The sequence below is a fragment of the Tachypleus tridentatus genome, chromosome 12 (genome assembly GCF_004210375.1).
Source record: "Tachypleus tridentatus isolate NWPU-2018 chromosome 12, ASM421037v1, whole genome shotgun sequence".
Classification (NCBI taxonomy): Eukaryota; Metazoa; Arthropoda; class Merostomata; order Xiphosura; family Limulidae; genus Tachypleus; species Tachypleus tridentatus.
In genome coordinates this window covers 41149713-41174329 of record NC_134836.1, presented here as the reverse complement: position 1 = coordinate 41174329, position 24617 = coordinate 41149713, and the positions used below count along the sequence as shown (strand labels likewise).

General features: G+C 33.6%; 1 protein-coding gene across 1 annotated transcript in view; it reads left to right on the top strand.

The window, feature by feature from the left end:
* Positions 1-2671: 2671 nt before the first annotated feature.
* Positions 2672-24617, top strand: part of LOC143233104 (carbonic anhydrase-like) — a 28507-nt gene continuing 6561 nt past the window's right edge. Inside the window, exons 1-4 of the mRNA XM_076469009.1 lie at positions 2672-2828; positions 16102-16299; positions 18474-18592; positions 23494-23589. Of these exons, the coding sequence (XP_076325124.1) occupies positions 2795-2828; positions 16102-16299; positions 18474-18592; positions 23494-23589 (447 nt within the window). The 5' untranslated portion in view covers positions 2672-2794. The remainder of the gene's footprint in view (positions 2829-16101; positions 16300-18473; positions 18593-23493; positions 23590-24617) is intronic.

Below are 24617 nucleotides of genomic sequence, written 5' to 3'. Positions count from 1 at the left end.
GTCTACTATCTGAAAAGCTAGTAAATTAATTACGACTTCTGAGGCTAGAAAATTTTTAAATGTGGAGAAATTGCAGAACAGCTCACGAAAGTTCAGATTTACCATTATTAGTTATCTATTTATTCCTGTTTGTGTTCAGAAACATCGTGATTGTTATTCTCGGAAGCTCACACCCGTCGTTTAACGTTTAAAAATTAATTTAATAAATCTCCATGTTGATCTTCATTTAACATAAGAGGTATTATTTTCGCTAACGACAAAAGTAGATCTAGAAACCTTCTAGTAGAAACTGGAATTAGGCCATTTTTCTGTTTTGCAAAACATTTCAACTCATAATTGTTTACTGGTAATTATACGTTAAAACAGCTTAATCATAATGTCTACTTAACAACGTAGTATATATGATGAAACTTTATAGAATAAATACACGCTTTCCACAATCCACCAGGACACTATAAAAGACCGACAACACCTTCACACACACACACACACACACACACACTTGAAGACGAAAGGCAGAAGACTTTCGAAACGTCGTCCTCTACACTTATGTCTTCATAATAGGCAGTTGCCGTCCATTCTACAAAATTTTATCATGAATACTCTGTCTAAACAATCTATCAAAGAAGCGTGGTATATATTATTTTAAATCATATAGTATCAATAAGCATAATAAATATCGTATGACCGCAACTTTACTATTACTATTTAATGAAATGTAGCACTGATCATAAAGATATACGTTTGTATCAGAGTCGTTAGCATGTATTTATTGTTTGTTTTTTTTAATTCCGCGCAAAGCTACACGAGGGCTATCTGTACTAGCCGCCCCTAATTTAGCAGTGGAAAGGCAGCTAGTCATCACCACGTACCACCAACTCTTGGGCTACTCTTTTACCAACGAATAGTGGGATTGACCGTCACATTATGACATCCACACGGCTGAAAAGGTGAGCATGTATGGTTCGACCGGGATTCGAACCCGCGACCTTCAGATTACGAGTCGAACGCGTTAACCCACCTGGCCATGCCGGACCTCATCATATATTTATACGTACTACATACGCTCTGACTTGATATATACAACAACATACACCAAATGAAACAACAGATTACTGAAATTTTACGTGAATGAAACTAAAGAAAACAGAGATGCAAATATGAAGGAGTGTGTGTGTTTTCTTATAGCAAAGCCACATCGGGCTATCTGCTGAGCCCACCGAGGGAAATTGAACCCCTGGTTTTAGCGTTGTAAAACCGGAGACATACCGCTGTACTAACGGGGGGCACAAATATGAAGGAAACGTTAAAAAGTACAACACAGAGAATGGAACTTTTCCACAAATAAAGGATTTTGACCCATGTAGTTGATTGGATATCGGTGAAAATAATATAGAGAATAGAAAATTTTGCAAAAAGAAGAATTATTGAACTTCATCTATTTAAATCATGGCAAACGCTTTAACTATCTTGGTTAAATTCTTCGAAGATAACGTCAGATCGAAGAAGACACGTGAACATATTAGAACAAATATCCTTGTCCAGTCTTTGTCTCAAAAGATAGGCTTTTCTCTTCAACTGTTAATCGCGATACCCTATTGTTTTTTGTTTCAATTAAGAAAGTATCGTAGCTGAAATATAAAATATTTTTATTTATCATTTGAATGATATCGAGAAACGTACATTTATTTTTGCTTTGTTTCGAGATGTGTTTTCAACCAGCTGGCATACATATATATATATTTTTTATTTATATCTATATGTATTTCAAACATAACGTGAGATAAAGGTAAGCAATTCGGTTAAACACGTTCGCAATTTACAGCAGACGATCCGCTATACGAGTGAAAGAAATTTATTTATTTACTCTACTCAGGGTTGGGAAACTGAAAAAAAATTCAATTCAAGTTTTCGATTTCGGTTTGAAATTTGAAAAAATAACGATTTCATTTTCGATTAAATTTTTTTATATATTTTTCGATTCAAGTTCCTTTTTCGATTTCAGTTTTAAGTTTCGATTCCAGTTTTTCATATTTTTTAAAAATGCTTATTAATTACTTTTGCGACTGGATGCACTCTTTTGGTAACTTGTAACTATTACGTATTTACATTCACACCTAGGTTTGGAAGATAGCATTTTAATCTCTATATATTGTTGTTTGTTTTAATATTTAATTTTTATAAATACCACATTTTAAGAACTTTATCTTTTTTCCGTTTTTTTTTCTGTTTTCCCTCTTTTTATTTATTCTTTTTGTTTCTATCCAGTTTTAATCTTTATAAATACACATTTAAAACCAAAGTATTTAACGGAAAACCACTCATTCTTCCCGATACGTTTTTTAAATTTAACTTTTTTATTTAAACTATTTAATACTTTTTTAAAACTTAGTTTCATGAACATATCAAATTTTAAAATAGTAATAGTAAAAAGGGGTTTCTAATGCAATTCATTTATTCTATAAAAAATACAAGCGTTATATAACATGAGCTTTACAAGTTAAAATTAGTTGAGGTTTTAGATAACTTGTTTCCTTTTGACCAAGACGATTTATACGTACGAGTGTTCTTCGTTTATTGTAACAGCGAATAAGAGTTTAACATTTATTCTTCACGTATAATGACAGCGAATAAGAATTCCACACTTACAGAGCGTGCGTCAGCAGTGCCACGGATATAAACAAACACGTCAGCTCTTTCCCCGAAATAGAGGTCGTCAGGCTAGACGTTGTTAAAAGTTAGAGTCACTGACTTCTTTCGAGCGCCAGTTGAGAAGTGTATCGCAATATTCCCAATGCTATCTGACTGGGGATACGAGCCACACAATGGTAAGTTAGTATACAAAGGAAGTTTCTGAAATCTTTGTGTGACGATTTAACCCTTTTCAGCCAATGCATTCTCGATATTCCCTGTAGGAAATGTGTGACAACAACGTTTGAAAAATTAATTGCGATATATTCATACAAATTTACTCAGAAAATAAAAATACAATTGACATGTTGAATTTTTACATTTCCCATTTAATATAAATGTTATTAACGTTTCTTTTAGAAAATAAAAAAATGGAAACTTTATTCTTAATTGTCGATTTTAATATTCGTATAATGATACAGGTTCCCGCGGGTCCGGCATGGCCAGGTGGTTAAGGCACTCGACTCGGAATCTGACGGTCGCGGGTTCGAATTCACTTTGCACCCAATATTCTCATCCTTTCAGTCGTGGGGAAGTTATAATCTTACGGTCAATCCCACTATTCGTTGGTAAAAGAGTAGCCCACAAGTTGGCAGTGGGTGATGATGGCTAGCTGTCTTCCCTCTAGTCTTGCACTGCTAAATTAGGGACGACTAGTGTAGATAGCCCTCGAGTAGCTTGGCGCGAAATACAAAGCAAACCAAACAGGTTCCCGCCCACACACAAAAAACTTGTCCGCAAACGATACAAACCTTGCAGAGTGTAGATTTAATTTAATGTCGAAATCATTTATATATACACATTTGTCGTCTGAAATCTGAGATTAGTTTCTTGTCGTAATATATCTGCCGGAGGGCTTTATATCTTTCCTATTGCAAGCATGCAAAAATGAAAAATCATGAAACTAAGCTAATGAATTTCAAGGGTGATTTTTTTTTTTTTATTGGCATATACTCATGGTTTTTCTATTCGTTAGCAATGTAAAGGTAATAAATTAACTTCTAAAAAATGTTTCTTTACGTGTTAACTTGTTTTACCAAAGTAACTATCTTTACGGTTTAGTTTTATTTTTTTGTGTTGTGTATCTTTCATTTTGTAATTTGATCTTTTGGCAGACGAACAATATTTGCTAAATGTACTCGTGTAACTGTAACTTCGCCGTCTTGCTTACGTGTTTTTCAACACAGGTTATATGTATTATTAATCAGTGATGTCGAGAAAACCCACTTGTATAGAAAAATATTTATGTAAAAGCGGCTCGTTTGGATTGAGAAAATTTTTTACGTAGAGGAGCGAACTTCTTCGGTCATCGTCAGGTTCACAAAGAAAGAAAGAGGTAACTGACCGGTAGCTGACCATATACTGCTGCATACCATATATTCCCGACATCAACAGAAAAATAAGCAACAGTTGGCAAAAACTAGTAACAAAATATGACATTCCAATTAATACCAAATTTATTCAAAAACCCGGCACAAAACTGAGGTCTATACTATGTAAAAACTACGCTGACAAACACCACACCAACATTATTTAGAAAATACAATATGATAACTGCCACAACTTCTATATTGGAGAAACAAGTAGAAAAATGGAAACCAGATTCAAAGAACATAAAAAGTCACCTTCACACCTTTTCGAACACTGCAAGTCAAATAAACACAACATAATCATAGAAAACACTCAAATACTAAATAAAGAAACAAACATAAACAAACGCAAAAATTAAAGCCTTATACAACAACTTAACCCCAAAATAAACCAATACAAAGAAACACCTTTATACCTATATTAAAAAATAATAATATAATAAATAATATAAAATTATATTCAAAATCTAAGCCCGCCCTCTACATTCCGACACTCAGTTACACAACTCCTTTCAAACATGTGATCAGCTTCCGGTCAGTTACCTCTTTCTTTCTTTGTGAACCTGACGATAACCGAAGAAGTTCGAAACGTTCGTTCCTCTAGGTAAAAAAATTTTCTCAACCCAAACGAGCCGTTTTTACATAAATATATGTATTATTATTATATATTTACAGGGTGTTCAGAAAGTCACTGTGCACTTATTATTATTAACAGACAAAACTGCACAGTGACTTTCCGAACACCCTGTATATACGTATGTTATTTGATTCTTTTAAAATTTGTGCAAAGCTACTCTAGTGATAACTACGCTAACAGTTTCAAATTTTGAAATGACAGATTTACTAATGCACCTTCAATTCCGTGGCTACGCACGTTATAACGTTAATACCTCTTGAGTTTCCTTAAACTTAGTTTATTTATTCTCTATGATTTAAATGTCTGTTTATTTTTTCAATGGAGTTTAAAACTTTGAAAGAAATATTTTTCATGGAAGTCATTTTATTTATAGTTTCAAAATGAAACAAATTGAAAACGATTTTCTTAAATTATCAACTGTTTGTTTACTATATTTATTAACATGTTTTTTTGTGGGTTTTTTGGGAGGGGGACATCCACACGCTAATCGTGAATACCCATATCATTTGTTTCTGAACCTCTCATCCCTAGGTTTGGTTTAATTTTGTGAACAAAAAGATATAACTGATAAGTCAGCTCACGGTAAATATGAAAATGTGTAACCCTTGTTACGCTTTTTAACACAAAACTCTATACTAGTTATTATGGCCCGGCATGGCCAAGCGTGTTAAGGCGTGCGACTCGTAATCTGAGGGTCGCGGGTTCGCATCCCCGTCGCGCCAAACATGCTCGCCCTTCCAGCCGTAGGGGCGTTATAATGTGACGGTCAATCCCACTATTCGTTGGTAAAAGAGTAGCCCAAGAGTTGGCGGTGGGTGGTGATGACTAGCTGCCTTTCCTCTAGTCTTACACTGCTAAATTAGGGACGGCTAGCACAGATAGCCCTCGAGTAGCTTTGTGCGAAATTCCAAAACAAACAAACAAAACTGGTTATTATACGTTAAAATCCAAGTTTCACCTAATCACTATAAACTGTACTTTGTTATAAAAATATAGAACATATGCATAAAAGTATCGTATAATTTTTACAATTATCATCAAATGAAAAGTAGCTCTCATCTTAAAGATGTACGTTTGTTTGTTGTTAGCGCAAAGCTACACAATGAGGTGCTATCTGTGCTGGTCCCATTTCGGGTATCCGTTTAGTGTTATAAGCCTTTTGTTTGTTCGTTTTTTTAATTTCGCGCAAAACTACACATGGACTATCTGCGCTAGCAGCCCCTAATTTAGCAGCGTAAGACTCTTGGGCTACTCTTTTACCAACGAAGAGTGGGATTTATCGTCACATTATAACGCCCCCACGGCTGAAAGGGACGAGCATGTTTGGTGCGACGGGGATTCGAACCCGCGACCCTCAGATTACGAGTCGAACGCCTTAACCCACCTGGCCATGCCGGGCCCGGTTACGAATCGTAGGTTACACCTAGGAATTTGGCTCATATTGTAGTCTAGAGAAGTGTTCCATTCATATATAACTTGGGTAGGCTGTGGGAGAAATTTGTATTCAGATTGTTGGAATAAATGTCCTGACCGCGTATAGAAGATTTGTCAGCAGCGATAAATAGATTGGATACAATTGTGAGACTATGTTCAGAATAGTGATGCAAAAAATCCAAATTTATATTTTTGTGCGTGTTTTTGAATGAATTTCATTCTTTCAAGAATGTGAATGTTTATATTTATATATTTGTGTGTTTGTTTCATATGAAACGGGATTATTTTCTTTCTCGTAACTTATTTACCGCAAGACTTTATTCTTCTCGTAAATTCACAAGAAAAAGAGAATTGTCATGGAGCTTAGTTAGTGAGTTTCAAAGTTGATTTTGACTTTATAGGCATTTAGTTATACCACTTGTGTTGTGCTGTTATTTGTAAGCCATATAAAGGTGCTAGTCTCACGTGATATGTTTCCCAGCGTTTTTTTTTAAAAATTACAGACGTAATTTTCTATTAACGAGTAACTTCTTTTGTATACAGTGTCTAATGTTTTTATTTTGATTCATAAAAGGATCATCAAAACACTGTAAATGTCGTGCTTTTGTATAAACGTTTGTAGTCGTCATTATGTGTTTGACAGCACATTTTAGATATATTATTATATATATACCATAACAAAGTAATATGTGTAAAATATAATAAGTGCTCTATATTTACACTAATTTTAATAATTTAGATGATTTTAATTCCACCGTTTCTTTCGAAAAAATAGCCTAATTTACATGAATTTCAGACTGAATTTTCTTACATGCTTTAACTATTGCTAATATGAAGCATAACGCAACGTTGCCCAGCACGGCCAGGTGGGTTAAGGCGTGCGACTCGTAATCTGAGTCGCGCCAAACATGCTCGCCCTTTCAGCAGTGGGGGCGTTATAATGGTACAGTCAATCCCACTATTCGTTGGTAAAAGAGTAATTCAAGGGTTGGCGGTGAGTAGTGATGACTAGCGCAAAGAGCCCTCGAGTAACTTTGCGCGAAATTCAAAAAGCAAACAAACAATTACGCAACGCTTGCGTTATGGAATTGAAAATGGATGTGTTACGTAGTGGTTTTTAGTGTATTATAGAATGTAATTTGACAAAGAAACTCAAATACGTGGTTAAAGAGGCATGATGAATATTTTGTGATCTATTTAAAATTTGTTTCAGTTATGAAGAGTATGATTTATTAACACTTATTTGATACAAATATAAATTTATAACATCATACATTCTTACCTGATGAAGGTTCCGTCCAGTAAGAGGGGCGAAAGCTCGAAAATTATTTTAATCTAGAGAAGTCTGTGTATAATTGCCTTCACATCAGCATGGTTACGAGGATATATATAATGTAACTGACATATTTGTATATTGTTTGGAAAATACTTTTTTTTGTTACTTAATTTTCCGAGTGGCAGGTATGCAGTGCGTTGGTCATACGTCACAACCAGGTGTTCGTCTAATTAACCTACGATTAAATTATACATACGTCATTGTACAGGACTAAACTTTGCTACGCGTTCACCTCCGTACCTAGTTAAATTGCTGTGTATGTAACTCAGTATATGGTTTGTGCTGTCCGTATAATTTTGTGTACCATTTAATTACGTTATCAATACATATATGTACGTGAAAAAAGAAAGACTTCCATGAAGCGTTGTGTTTGTCTACCTGTAATTAAGCACAAAGCTACACTGGGGGCTGGCTATATGTGCTTTGGCTATCACAGGTAACGATACCAGGCTTCTAGTGTTAATTTAGTTTGTAGACATGTCGCTGTGCAACTTGGGAACGCATCGTTGTGAAAGAATAAACTGCCGTATAACTTCGTGCATGACTAAATTGCCCTCAATATAGTTCTGTACATGCCTAAACTATAAATGTACTTACAGAATCCATGCACGACTTAATTGGACATGACTAATCACAGCTATTGGTAAACCCTCAATGAACTATTAAAATACACTGTTAATAGAGCTTTATACATAAACTATAGAATCTATACAACTGTATACTACTTGAATTAGTTTTTGAAAGCTTCTGATTGTGAAAGAAAACCACAAATATCTATTACTTTGTAAAGATCCTGTTAAGTCTGCGTCTTTTATTTGTTATATTGGATACGGATTCTGTTTTCTACATATTCAACAACAAACAAAACTCAATTCTTAGTTCATTAACTAAAAACTAAACCTTGCAAATCCAGTCAGTTATGTCTGACCTCATATGCTGCTTCAATATACAGAACTCACATACACAAGTACAAAGACCAGTCATACAACATGGTTTACTTCTACACGAACTTTACGTAACCATTGAGTTCTCTCGTGTGACGTGTAAAGAATATGCATTATGCGTGAACAATTTCGAATGGTTAAGTGTTTTTTGTTAATCAAGGAAAAGATTGTCCAAGTTAGAAATGCAATGCTTCTAACTCAGAAACGCCTAATACATAATCGTCATGAAAGCTGACTGTTTAATCACAGACTGTTTAAAGTTTTAAGGATAGAGGAATCTGCATAATATTAAAATGGATTAAAAAAGCAGATTAAACAGGAATTCATCACCATTAACGATACATAAATGAGTGAACCTAAAATATCTTACCCGTCAAAGCCGAAGAGAAACAGATAGAGAGCAACGTCCAAAAAAAGTTATTAATTATTACCCCATCTCACACTGATACTAGTGAATTGGAGGTTAAGACTGATAGATGGTGTATCCCCACCGCAATGTGGGTCGTACTTCTTCAGTCACCTCCAAAACCTAGGATAGATTTTATAATCCCATGTCTTAGCTTGTACCCATGATCCATTTTAAAAATATGCAGTGTATCTTGTTTCATGTTAATGTGTTTTGTTTACGACTTAAAATTTTATGGTTATAATATAATTAATCACAGGTTGGGAGTTACTGTTTTTAACACAGTCCTTTCTCACGATTTTGTTTATTCATTTAGCTTAATTTGGATGTAATTATTTAATTTCACTAAAACGTGTATATATATATACACACATATATAAACACAAACACAAAAAAAATCTTAAATATAAGTTAGCGATTAAATCAGCACCATAAAACACTTATTAAAACATATAACTATCGTCATCGCCAGTAAAACTAATAAAAAACTATTAAAAGGTACAAACATATTTAAAGGAAGATACTGTACTAATAGCATTTGAAAAAACTGGGTATATCTTGTGAAGAATGTTTGGGCACTTCAGATGTTGAATAATTATATGTATGAATAAGAAGCGTGAAGAAGTATAAAAAATGTTATATAACAACGATTACCCGGGAAAAGTGTTGAGAAACTTTCTGTATGTTTATACTAACCACAAACTGACGCTATCGAGGACCAAGGGAGAATTATGAAAACTCGTTAACAACATTGAACTGAGAATGTGCCCCAAAAACTTGGAGACGCTACAGTATAGGCGAAAGCTAAAGAATATTTATGATTTTCATGCACAAAACTGCCAGAAAAGGAAGGGAGCCGGCGTTTTGATGTAATATTGGTAACAAAATGTGTGTATAGATACAAGAGAAAAGACTGCCGCTTTACCGACTCTATCTGCAACCAGTGAATAAGCAGTTTGGGTTTTGTTCCTGAGAATTTCACACGATTGAAGAAAAAATGGCCCATTAAGTGTCAGAACTACTTGCGAGTAGTTGTGTAGACTATTTGGAAGATCATAAGAATACTAGGAAGAGTTTCAATAAAAGCTCATGTACCAAACGGAAAATCAGTTCTCCTGCACTCAGAAGACAGTTCTCCAGAAAACTGTTCCTGAATTGAAACAAGTACGAGCACTGGAATGATGAACATTTCTAGCTTTAACTGTGTAAGTAACTTATCGCCACTGTTCCTAACATCAGTTAGTATAGGAGAATATGGCTGACTTAATTTGCTTAAAGAGTGTTTGTCAAATAACTAGAAGTGATTATTGGTATATATTAGGTTGAGGAATAATTCGTGAGCGTTTTCAAATAATTTCATTCAAGCATTACATGCAAGACTATACAATACTTCAATGCATGAACACATTACACCCAAAACATTTATTATGATACTTTATTTCATGTAATACCTAGGTATATAGTATGCATTGTTTTAAACGAAATTGCAAAAAATTAAATGCGAAAAGCAGATGGTGTCGAAAATGCTCGATTTTGTCCACTTGACAATCCATTTAATGAGCTGAAAATGAAAGCAAAAATTAAAGACATATGAAAATCAAACACACCATCTATTAGAGCAAAAATTTATCTACCAAATGACATGAAATATTTTGCGAAAGCGTTTCATTTATGAATATATTTTTTTAACTTGAAAAAAACGCTCACGAATTATTCCTCAACCCAATAGAAATTATGCAAAGTTGAATATAAGTATATGATATTTGAAAAGTTTCTTAAAAGTGCTTATTTTTAATCTTGATCTCAGAGTGGAATTCTTTGCCTTTACTGTAAAGTCTCGAGCTAGTATTGTGTGCTCCACTCGCGCACTGCATTTCTCAGTTAAAATAAATAACAATGTAACTAGCAGTATTAGCCAAAGCTCCAACGGCTAAGTGAAGCCAACCAACCTGCTCCGTTACACTTGTATGATCATCTTCTACTAAACATAAGCAGAAACTCTTAAGCATAACACAAGAAAAACTGTAATATTCAACGTCTATGACCTTTTTGATACTGGTAGTAATCCTGTGATTGTTTAAGTATAAATACCTACGGAACTTAAATCACACCTGAATCGCTTCACATACTCTGCTCTTATCTACGATCTTTATTAACCACATTATAACAGCCCCTCCTTGAGTAGGATACAAACATAGCTAGGTGCGGCCTGTTGATAAGTGGACCATAAATTTTAACCACTGCTGAAAGAATGCACTCCACAATTTGAGACCATAATTATGCTATAAGAGTGAAAGCTAAATGCCACTATTTAGTCAGACAAAAGTGGCCCAGAGTGAAAGCTAAATGCCACTATTTAGTCAGAGCTGTGGGCAATACTGATTAATTACCCTTCCTCCTGATGATACTTTGTAGAATGGACGGCAACTGCCTGTTGTGGAGACACAAGTGTAGAGGGACGACGTTTCAAAAGTCTTCCGACTTTCGTCTTTACGTCAGTATGTGTGTAGGTGTTGTTGATCTAGAAGACGAAAGGCGGAAGACTTTTGAAACGTTGCCCTCTACACTTGTGTCTCCACACTAGGCAGTTGCCGTCCATTCTACAAAGTTTCATTATGAATACTCTGCCTAAACACCCTATCAAAGAATACCCTTCCTTCTACTTTAACAGTTCATAATTAGTGATTACTATGAGAAAATAGTCAATTGTGGAGTTTTATACGAACTTTAAGGAACATACAAACGCACGAGATGTTCAGGAGCAGCACCCTCATTATCAGAAATAATAAATATACTCAATCAATCCATATTTTTATTGCGAATAAAATTATATGCTACAGTGTTGTAAACACCGTGAGAGATTTTTCTTGAAAGGTGCGACTCATGTTCAGGAAGTTGATTAACTGTTTGACTGCTACTCAAGACAAACCCGTCTAAACACACTAATCTAGACAAAAATATATATCCTAGTTAAACATTTGTTACGACAGTGCTTGCTTAAGGCATGTGGTATTACACAAACATGCATTACCACACATTTTGTAGAAACCATTTTGAAACACAAATATATCCAATACCTTATGAAAACAGACCAACGTATGGAACTTTTATGTCAACTTGTTTCTTTACCCATATGATAGTTGTTTTCTGAATTGATGCAACTACCCTCGAGAAAATATTTTTATTCCATATATAGAGAGTGACTATAAGGTTATATCACGCAGTCAACCACTCGCAATTATTTTAATAATTGCGTATATGTACATACGGAGTCGTAGGGGAACACACTCTCATAGTCCGCAGATATGTTGTCGCACATTTTACACTAAATGAACCACATCAATTTATAAAATAATTTTCATCCAAAATCGACGAGTAGCTGCAACGGAAGACAGAAAAATATATAATTATTAGTACCAGTTTAGTGAAATGAAACGTCTTTAGCATTTTACCGAACTGGTTTAACCCTTATTCAGGAAGTGCTTACAAAATCAGTGACCATTCTCAATAACAGTTTTGATGTGTGGTAAAAAATTGCACACAACTGACACAATGGCCATAATGTAGCACTGAATTTTTTTCTTAGGATCAACAACTGTCTGTGAACCAAAACCTTTAGATAAACTTATAAATCAATATCCACATGTCAGAGATCTGGTAGCCAACCATGTATACGAACTGGTCTCACTCCAGATAAAAATAAAATTGGCAATATATGCACTTAAAAGAAATTTTGATGAATTAAAATGTAGGGCCTCTAAAAGAAAAGTGTATTAGTACCATAAGAATTTATCCACTTGAAATTGTCTTGACGTGGTTCTCAGTTCCCCACAAATCTAGGGGAATCAGTCTATTGGTTGCTACCCCACTGACGTACAATAAATTCCAAGCCAAAATTCAATGTACTGTGTTAGAAAGAAACAGTTCCAGCAGTCTTTAAATCTTGTAAAGAAATATCTTTAGTGTTGCACATGGTTTGTGGATGTCTACAGTAGAACTGGTGCTACATCCTCTTTGGGAATTTCCTTGTCAGTTATCTGATAACTTTTGTTGTGTTTCTGGAACAAATTCCACGGGAATAGGCGATGTCCTAACTGTGACGCGATGATTACAGAATCTGTTTCCTTACATTTATGGACAAGAATAAGCAAATCTTTAAAACTACTTGAGCATTAACGAACATCTCTATGTCATGATAAAACGTACACAAAATCACATTCGTGCACTGAATTCATTACTAAAGAAATACTTCATAAGCGATATATGATCATGGAAAAATATTTTGTTTGAAAGAATTTCTGAAAGTAAAATGACAAATCTGACACCTCTTTGTTCTGTAACTTTACAACCAGTGAACATAACGTCAAAAGTGACATCACAAATGACAAATAGCGCCCCGGGTGACATAGCCGTTTGTGAGCCATAAGCAACAGAAAGCATGAAGTGACTTAAGGTTTTAGCCTACTCTCCACGAATTTCATCTTCTGTTGTGATATCGTGATCAACGTGCTATTTTATAGTATTTTATTTCTCATTTTTTCTCCTTTCTCTTAAAGTTTTATCAGACAAATATATTGTATGAAACCGTAACTTTTGGTACACAGTAATGAACTTCTCAAATGTGGACATTTTTAATTAGTGGATCCTACTTCCGGAGTCGCCTCCAAAACCTAGGATACATTTTATAATCCTACGTTATAGTTGTACCTTTAGAATCCTCTTTAAAAATAATGCAGCGTATTTTGTTTCATGTTAATGTGTTTTGTTTATAGCTTAAAGATTTATGGTTATAATATATACACACGTATGTCTGTTGGGAGAGGGGGGAATTGATAAACGATAACATTATGTACACAAGAAGTTATTTGAGAAAAAAGTTAACCGTAAGTTATAATAGAAGAAATGGAAGAAGCGACAATTGTCAAAATATAATTTGATCGTAAGTAAAAATGCTTCAAATATAAATTATGTAATAAAGGGTAGTCAGACAAAAACAAAACATCAAGGAGGCATAAAGGATAATCAGGCAAAAAACGTAAAGGAAAAATAAAGGGCAGTCAGACAACAACAAAAAATCTAATATATCAAACCTACCACCATATGTATAATTTTTGTAATCAGTCAGTTCCGTTAGCTTAGAACATTTTTTTTTTATGGAAAAGCATGACCTTGTCAAGCTATCGCCTTCCTAATGAAATTCCTAGATCAGCCTTTGTTCTGTAAAATGCTTACTGGTATTTTCTGCTAAAGGGTTGACTTGATTTTGTTGAATTTAGGTATTAAACAAAGTTTCTGCAAAAAAGTAATGGTGCTGACGCTGTGTTCGTGTAGTTCGTCAAGCCAAAACGTGCAACGTTACATAATTTTGTGTGAACACACCCTAACGGGCCCGGCATGGCCAGATTGTTGAGGCACTCGACTTGTAATCCGAGAGGCGCGGGTTCGAATCCCCATCACACCAAACACGTACCGTCCTTTCAGCTGTAGGGGAATTATAATGTTACGGTCAATCCCACCATTTGTTGGTGAAAGAGTAGCCCAAGAGTTGGCGGTAGGTGGTGATGACTAAATGCCTTCTTTCTAGACTTACACTGCTAAGTTAGGGATGGCTAGTGCAGATAGCCCTCGTTAGCGTTGTGCGAAATTCTAAACAAACAAACACACTAACATTCTGTTATAGTGGCTTACTAAGAACACGTTCAAACCTCATTAATCACTTTATTATTCTAACAAATCACTTCCTGCTGTACCATATTTCCTTGTATGTTGTGTTTAGAACAGACTATAAGGGTGATTTCATGCCTATAATTGGGCAGACACACACATATATTTATATAAAACTTAAAATGTGTGCCACCGAAAAACAAAAAAAAAAATCCAAAAAACCAAAAGCGAGAATGTGTGCATTGTGTAAGCATAATTGATTTAAAACACCACCATTTTTCCTGAGAATCCTGACAGTTTATATATATTTATAATGAGGATTATATAGGTTTTGAGACAAATAAGAATATTAACAAGTTTTTTTTTTTTTTTCCAAAATATTTGAAAGCCTTACTATAAAATGTTAATAATTCTACACAATGATAATAAAATTATACCACAAATATAAAACTTTCAAAACTACACATTTTTTGTTTTGCTTGTGTGTTAGGTAAAGTTTGTAAATCTCTGAGAAATGTTGATCGTATACATTATTTAATATACACAAGTTTTGTGAACCTGAGTTTTAATGTATAAGCTGTCAGACAGTTTACACAACTTTGAATAAATATATTTAGACCTTTCTCAGACATCCTGCTACCTAACTTGCTTAAGTGGAGAACATCTCTAGCACATCATTCACCTGAACATTTTTCAACCAGCCACATATTACTCTAATCATATACTTCATAAATTTTTATTTAAGGTTTTTTATTCTTACATCTAACCTAACTTTTATCCTAACTAACCTATGCCTATCTTACTACCTTAATTTCTGCTTAATAATTCTAGCTAGTATTTTAACCCTCTATTAGCATAATCTTCCTTAAAACTACCCTTATGTAAGTAATCTTTGCAATGTAATGTACTTTGTTTTTCCAAGACTCTTAAAATCAAACCCATAATTTTCAAACATAATCTACTCTCATCATTTCATCCTATCATTTCCACTCCTCACTAATAACTGAGATAAAATATTTAATCAAAATTAATTAATTTCCCAAAAAAATACAGTCAACTAATTGAATTAATAATTTACAAATATTACTGTTTAAAATTATTCCTGCTATTTAGGTAATCAAAATATAGTCTTTATGGTTTTTCATACTATTTTTGATGAACTCAAGGTTGTTCATCTTGATCAATTAGTGCAGTGTTTCTGATTATTATAATTCTTGGTTACTCCAACTATACAAGTCTCCTGTAAGAATAACTTATTAGTTGAATATAACTAATTAATGAGCACAACAATGAAACAGTTAACAAATCCCACTAATTGCCTACTCTAATATTTTTTATCAGTGGTTTTTCTTATATCAGTAAATCTAGTACTAAAATTCATAAAAGGAAACATGTTATAAAACTAATTGCTAATATTTTGTCAAAACACTTTGAATAAAGCTCAATTTTTCATCACATAATTCATTTTATTTGGATGATTTGAAAATTATTATTTTTTATATAGGTAAGTATTTATGTACACAAATTTTCTTCAATTAACTGTTTCAGTCATTTTGAAATTCTTCATATAACAATATCTGCTGATGATATGAGTTTTAATGAAATTTGTTTTCCTATAGGACCAGCTACATGGTCAGACAAGTTTCCTGATGCTGCTGGGAGCAGACAGTCACCTATCAATATTAATCCCTCTGTGGCAGTAGTGGACCCAACACTGAATGATAATTCTTTAAAATGGGACTATGACTCAGTAGAATGTACAACACTGTTAAATACTGGACATGGATGGAAAGTTCAAGTTAACAGTGAGTCACCTAGTAAGTGTTTATATTGCTTTGGTAAGAGATTATGGAGTAACTTTGTATTTTTTATAAAGAACAATTTAAATTGATTTTTTAAATTTTATTATTATTATTTGGGTGTAGCCAACAGAATTATTCATAAGCAGAAAAGTGCAGCAATATAGTTTAAAATATTAAAAGTATGATATTTATGGATAAAAAATTTAACTTTTATTAATTACAAATAAAAGTCAAGAAATATTCATAATAAAAAAAATTATACATTATCTTTCTAATCCTGTTATTAGATATACAGTACAAAAAGTGTGTCAAAAAGTACAGGGTGTTCAGAAAGTCACTGTGCACTTATATATTTATTAACAGTACATGACTAAACTCAAAATGTACTTGCAGAATCTGTACATGACTAATTGCAGCTACTGGTAAACGTCAATTAATTTTTAACTATTAAAATATACTGTTAATAGAGCTACACAGACACACAAACTGTAGGATCTATACAACTATACAGGACTTGAACAAGTTTGAAATATTATGCTTTATGGTTCTTTAACTTGTCCGAAAACTAAATCTATAAGGGGTTGTCCAAATAGTTTTCTGGTTTATAACAATGAAAAAGTCTTTTATTAGTGGATTATTGGCATCATTAAAACTTCTGCTGATACTGGACTCCGAAACGTTGAGATCATAATTCCTGGGAAATCTTTTCTTTGCCGCGTACAATTTGATGAAACCATGTAATGAAGACTTTAGTATTTAAATCAACATTCAACAGTCTAACAATGTATTTAAATCTTATAATTGATATTGGTTACTTATGCACTTGTATATCAACCCTGATGAAGTGGCTGTTTGTCTTTTTATGGCTGAACAAAAAACAAAAAGTCAATAAATATAAAAGAAATGAGGAATATGTTATGCAAATGTGCATAAGATTGGAGATGTCTGGGGTTATAATGATTAAAGACATACAGAGATGTGCCTGGGTAATTGTTAATTATGGGTTTATTTGATTTTATTAACTATGCTTCTTTGATTTTTCTTTTGTTAATATGTCAGGTTATTGTTTCTGTACTGTGTCATTCTGTTTTAAAATAAATACAATGGTTAACATAATGGAATAATACAAAGGAAACCCAATCACTTGTACTATTCCAGTCAAGTAGTTTTTGAGTTTGAGTTTGTATGTTTGTTAAGCTTCTTCTGCCTGTGTTTTTTTAAATTCATTAATAGTTTCTGAAACCACTTTGGTAGGGAGCTGATTTACATTAGTAAACAAATATTTGAGCAAATTTTTATGTGTTTTTGATTGTTATTCCTCCAGACATTCTTAATATTTCAAATACTTTACAAAACTTTTCCTGTTCAGCCATAACTAAATAACCTGTCAATTTACAAGAATTAATGTGCACATTCATAAGTAACCACTATTCATTCTGAAATTAAAATACACTGTTAGGTTTTTGAATGTTGATTTAAATACTGAAACCTTTTTCACTATTCAAACTTGTGTGCTTGTAAACAATTGCACCAGTACTCAAAATATCATGCCTGCTTTAAAAAATAACCTTTCTTACTGACTTAGCAGGAGGAATGTTTAGTTAACTAAGTAAGACATCATTTAGTTTTGTCTTTTATGTCTTAACACAGTTTTAATAAAGAAAAATATGAAAGGTGATATTATTTATTTAACACTCCTACGAAAAGTGGGGCCTAATAGGCCCCAGAGCAACTTGAAAGGTTATTAATATTAGGCTAATAATTTTGTATTTAAATGAAATTGCCATTTAAATCCATTAATGAATGGATTAACGAGATTTCCACTGTCCCTATTTACTATCTAGCGAAACCACAGCCAGGGGAACGGGCTTGAAGAAATCAGGACTAGAAACGTCTTTTCGTAGGAGTGTTAAATTTGGTCTTTTTCACTCCAATGTACACAACATCAGCTAAATAGATAAAGGAGTAGGTTAATGAATTTACATAACTAAGAATGTTAGATCTACAAATTTGATATTGAATGCATATAATGCAGGTAGTTATAAACAGTTAGTAAATGTACAAGAGTGAGGCAAAATTAAACTATAATGTAGAAAACCGTCACATTTTTATTTACTTTCTTCACTTCATGTTTCAATATTTCTCACTCCTATCTAATATTTTTTCCATATTTTCTAATTTATAAACAGACTTAGATGGAGGACCACTTTCCAATAAATATCAGTTGATTCAGTTCCATTGTCACTGGGGCAAAACCAGTGAAACTGGCTCTGAACACACAGTAGCAGAAGAGAAGTTCCCTGCTGAGGTTAGTTCTAGTTACTAATTCTATACCTTTACTAGTAAAATCTGAACATACAGTAGCAGAAGAGAAGTTCCCTGCTGAGGTTGCTTCTAGTTATTAATTTTATACCTTTACTAGTAAAATCTGAACACACAGTAGCAGAAGAGAAGTTCCCTGCTGAGGCTAGTCTTGTTTATTAGTTCTATACTTAGCTGCTACTAGTAATATCTGAATGTAAATAGCTAAAGAAATAATTTATTGATGAGGTTAGAATTAGCTGCCGTTTGAATACTGGTATTACTACTACTACTACTACTAGTAAGATTTTAAGATGCAGTTTCAATACTACTGAGTTTAAGTTTAGTGACTGAATTTCTGCTGGTAGTAGTAAGATTTTAAGATCTGAATATACATTGGCTGAAAACGTTTTTCTTGTAGAGTTTAGTCCTTGTTACTGATTTTTCTACTAGGATCAATGTGGTGATTTAGTTTTTTACTAGCACTTGATAGTAAACCATTTTTAACACATCAGACTACCATCTTTGCTTCTTTTACAAACAAGGTGCTTTCTAAGGCTTAGTTTCAGGATTATGAGATGGCCTCTAGTTTGGTACAAATGTGGTAATTTTATTTTTAGAATATATTTTCTCACCTTGAGCTGAGCCCTGTTTTGTGTGAGACAAGTGCTCTATCAACAAAGATAAAGGGTTAACCCACTAGCTCTTGCTAATACTTCTTTTTTAACAACTCTAGCTACTTCAATATTAAGATTTTCAATATTAAGAGATTCTTTACTAAGGATTGTCTGAATTATTATCTTCAACTACTAGAAGATCTGTGCATACAATAGATGTTTCCTACTGAGGCTAGACTGAGTTACTTATTTGTTGTTACTACTAAACATCCATACATACGAGGTCTGTTAAAAAAATACCGGACTGACGTCATAAAACAAAATGTACTTTATTTAGAAGTTACAGGTCTGGGACCCCTTCATAGTACTCTCCTCCCCAACGCACACACTTATCCCAACGGTGTTTCCACTTGTTGAAACTGTCCTGGTACGCTTCTTTTGTAATGTCCTCCAGCTCCTTCGTCGCATTTGCCTTAATCTTGGGAATCGTCTCAAATCTTCTTCCTTTCAAGGGTCTTTTGAGTTTGGGGAACAAGAAAAAATCGCAAGGAGCAAGGTCAGGTGAGTAGGGGGGAAGAACAGTGATCGAGTGTTTGGCCAAAAACTCACGAGTTATGAGGGCTGAATGGGCTGGAGCGTTGTCGTGATGGAAAAACCAGTCGCCACTTTCTGGCCTTTTGCGACGGATGGCGTCCCTCAGACGTTTCAGAACTTCAGTGTAGTAAGTGTGGTTCACTGTGGAGCCTTCGGGGAGGTACTCATGGTGAACAACACCCTTAGCATCGAAGAAAACTGTCAGCATCACCTTGACCTTGGATCGAACTTAGCAAGCTTTTTTGGGTCTGGGGGATGTTTCACCCATCCACTGGGACGATTGGACCTTCGTTTCAATGTCATAACCATAAACCCATGATTCATCACCTGTTATGATCCTTGACAAGAAGTTTTCATCTTCTTCTGAACGATCAAGCAGTTCCTGACAAACCTGGACGCGATGGGCTTTTAGTTCGTCCGTCATCAGGCGTGGCACAAATTTCGCAGCAACGCGGTGCACCTTCAATTTTTCGGTCAAAATCTCGTAACAAGATCCAACTGATATCCCACACTCTTCAGCAAGCTCCCTCACAGTCAGACGTCGATTTGCCCGCACCAGGGTGTTGATTTTGTCGACGTGTGGGTCGTCAGTTGACGTGGAAGGACGTCCAGGACGTTCATCATCTTCAATGGACTGTCGACCATCCTTAAAATGTTCATGCCACTTGAAACATGCCATACGCTTCATAGCAACATCACCGTAAGCCGTGTTAAGCATAGCAAAAGTTTCAGTCACAGATTTTCCAAGTTTAACACAAAATTTCACAGCAAGTCATTGCTCCTTCAGGTCATTCAATTTTGAAATCTACCAAGCGAAAAAATCGCACTTCACTTAAAACCACGTAGCTAATACACAAATGAAGATATCTGCAATTGGAAAATGGCGTTGTAATCAGCTGATCTGTGCAAACGTAGCGACACCAAGCGGATTCCCCTAGAACCAACTGGAGCCGCGCAATTCAAACAGTCCACGTATTTTTGAACAGGCCTCGTACAACAACAGAAGATATGTTACCTGATGAGGTTAATCTTACATACTGATTTTTTTATTAAGATTTGAACATACAGTAGCAAGAGAGATGTTACCTACTGAGGTTAGTCTGGGTTACTTATTTGTTACTGCTACCATTGAGATCTGAACATACAGTAACTAATCAGATGCTAATCCTTGCTGAAATTATTCTGAGTTAGTGATTCTTTACTTGTACAGATAAGATCAGAACATGGAGCAAGTGATAAAATGTTAATTCCTGTTGAAATCAATCCTATTTAGTGAAAATAAAGTAACTGAAAGAATCATCCCTGCTGAGGCTACTCTTAGTTACTGTTTCTATACTAGTAGTAGTAAGATCTGAACAAATACTGGCTGGAGAGATTTCTCTGTTGAGATTAATTATAATTACTGATTCTCTCCAAGTAAGATATGAAAACAAAATGATACTGAAAGGATGTTCCCTGCTGAGGTTATTATTAAATAATGATTTTCTACTTATATTAGTAAGGTCTGAACATACAGTGACTGAAGAGATATTTCTTGTTTATGTTAGTTTTAGTTAATTGTATACAGTTGCTAAACAAATGTTCTCTACTAAGGTTAAACTTAGTTGCTGATTATATACTTATGCAAGTAAGGTCTGAAAGTATAAAGAATGAAAAGATATTCTGCACTGAGTTGGTTTTAGTTATTTACTCTCTTTATTAGTATTAATGAGACCTGAACATACAATAATAGTGATGTTCTTCCTTTTAAGGTTAGTTTAATACTAATTATATACTTGTCTTAGTAAAATTTGACCATACAGTAGGTGAAGAGATTTTCTCTGTTTAAGTTAATCTTAGTTACTGATTCTCTGATTGTGCTAGTAAAATGTGAAGATGTGATAGCTTATTTATTGATTCACGATTTGTAGTAGAAAGAGCTGAACACACAGTTGCTGAAGAGATTTTCACTAATAAGGTTAGTCTTATCTACTGCTTTTATACTAGTAACAGTAGAGTAATTTATTTTTCATGATACCTATTACTTGGTAAAAGTTTGAATTCAAGACATCTTATATACCAGAGTAGCAATCTACAAACTTAGTTAAAAGGTTAACTTACTAGCAGTCATCCAAATAAGTTCTCATGCTTAACTTATGGTTGTGGGATATGGTCACTACTTGGAAGACAATGTGGGAATTTTATTTTACTACTGTATATTTTCTCACCTTGGATTTGAACCAGAGACCTATCATATACCAAGTACTTTACCAAATGAGGTATAGAGTTAACCCACTAGCACTTACTATTATGTCACTTTTTATCATCTCAAACTATTACACAACTAAAATCAGGATATACAGTGGCAGAATAGATGTTTACTACTGAAGTTAGTCTTATATACTGATTCTTTACAAGTACGCAGTGAGATCTGAACCTACAGTGGCTGAAGAGATGTTCCCTGCTAAGGTTAGATTTTGTTACTGATTCTTCACTACTAACAGTAAGATATAAAATGGAGTACTAAGTATTCTGTACTGAGACTAGTCATGGTTAGTGATTCTGTAATAGACTTACCAAGATCTTAAAATACAATAACTGATGAAATGTTACTTCCCACTGAAATTAGTTAGAATTTATGATTCTGTACTAGTATAAGAGAGATCTGAACAAACTTTGGCAGAACAGATATTTCTAGTGAGGCTATTCTTAGCTGCCTGTTATACTAGTAACTTTGAAAATGCTCTATCTTTTAAAGATGTTGCTAAGTTCAGTTATGGCTTTGAAAGATTATATAATTTTGCTGAGACAATATGAGTGTTGCATATTTCATACTAATGCCAAACTTTGCACCAGTAATACCAGAATTCATTGAACTAAAAAAACAAAACAAAAAACCCTGTTGATTAATTTTTTTATTAACTTAAACAGAAATGTTATTAGATTATTAGTAACAATAAAATATATTGTATGTGATTATGCAGAGATAAAACTATTAAAATAATTAAACATTTGTTTTTACTTTAGTTACTAGAAGCTATGTACACACACACACACACACACACACACACACACACACACACACACTATTATAATCATGCATCCTGAGAGATGAATCATGCTAAGAACAGACTTTAACCTTTAAAGTAAAGCTTACATTTGTTACTAAAGGTTTTAAATTTTTATCAGTACACATTTTACAGTCAAATATGATGAGTAGATAGGTAATAAGATAGTATGTTTTATGTATGATTTTTATGATCACTTAAATTGCAAAACTGTTTTCACAGTTTTAAGGATTGCTGTAGACTGTTCTATTAAAGGTGATATAGTTTAACATATAACTATTTTCATTTGTCAGGGTATAATCATAATTTTTCAGATCAATTTGTTCAACTGATACCTTAAATATAGATCACTATTATGCTAGTGTTGTTGGTTTTTTTTTCATCTATTTTTATGGAAATGGTGTGAATGTTTGAGGTAAAAGTATGCTGTTTACGTACACATATATATCTATTGAGAAAAGAAATTAATGAGTATTTCTTTGTTACTTCATTTAGTTTAATTTTTTGTTTTTGTTATTAAGCACAAAGCTACACAAAGAGCTACCTGTGCTCTCTTCACCACAGGTACTGAAACCCAGTTTCTAGCAGTATAAGTTCACAGACATACTGTTGTGCCCTTTGGGGTTTACTTTTTTATGTGAATTTTTCAGATCCATCTGGTTCATTGGAATTCTGAAAAGTATGAAAATTTTGAAGAAGCAGCTTCTCAAGAGGATGGGTTAGCAGTGTTAGGTATATTTCTACAGGTAAATAAACTACTGACACCACTACAAGACCATAGAATATTAATAATATTACAACATATGGATAAAAAGGAAACATTTAACTCTTCAGGACTATCTTTTCTCACCCACCTTGAGCAAAGTAAAATTTAGAATTTTGTTTTATTTTTCAGGAAATCATCAAATAAAGTGGTGGCCTGTACAGAAACGTGTGAAATCTTATTCCATAATCTGGTCTTCTTTTTAAACAAATACAAATGCCTTAACTGAAGCCAGTTCTCTTTATTTCCAACTATTAAACTTGCATCCTTTGGTCCTGTTATCGACAAAACAGAGCATAAATAAATTAAAGGACCCCTAATAACTTTGTAATCTTAACAAAATAATCTATTAGCCTTCATTTTTGAAGAGAAAATAAGTTCAGAAATTATAATCCTTTCTAATAAATAAATATCCTTTTTTGGAAAAGGATACCTGAACTATACAATGTATCCCAAGTTTGGCCTGGCTAGTGATTTCTACAGAAAGATAACTACCTCTTTTAATTTGCAATGAACAGGCTATTTCACTCTAAAATTCTGTTAAGTTTACTACTAACAAACACTACCTATATTAAACATGTGATTTATGTTGTTATAACTCAAGTATATAACGTTGAACTTACTATAACTAAAGGCCATTTGCCAAATTTTGTCTAAATTACCATTTGATTCAAGTCATCCTTTAGTACCTCAATACAGCTAGAAATACCCATCAGTTTATTGTAATCATTCATTAATAATTTAGTTGTTATGCCCTTATTAACATTATTAATGTAAAAACCAAAAGGTAAATGTTTTCCATTAGTAACAGTTTGACATTTACTCTTTCTGTCATTCAAACTATAATCACTTTCTTAGTTAATCTTCTGTTTGGCTCCTTATCAAGAGCTTTAAGCACCTCCAGTCCACACACATTTCATCATGCAGTTGACAAATAACATCCTCAAAACAAGATAACAGATTAGAACCATGCAACTTTCATCATGATATTTGAATAAATGATTTTGAAAA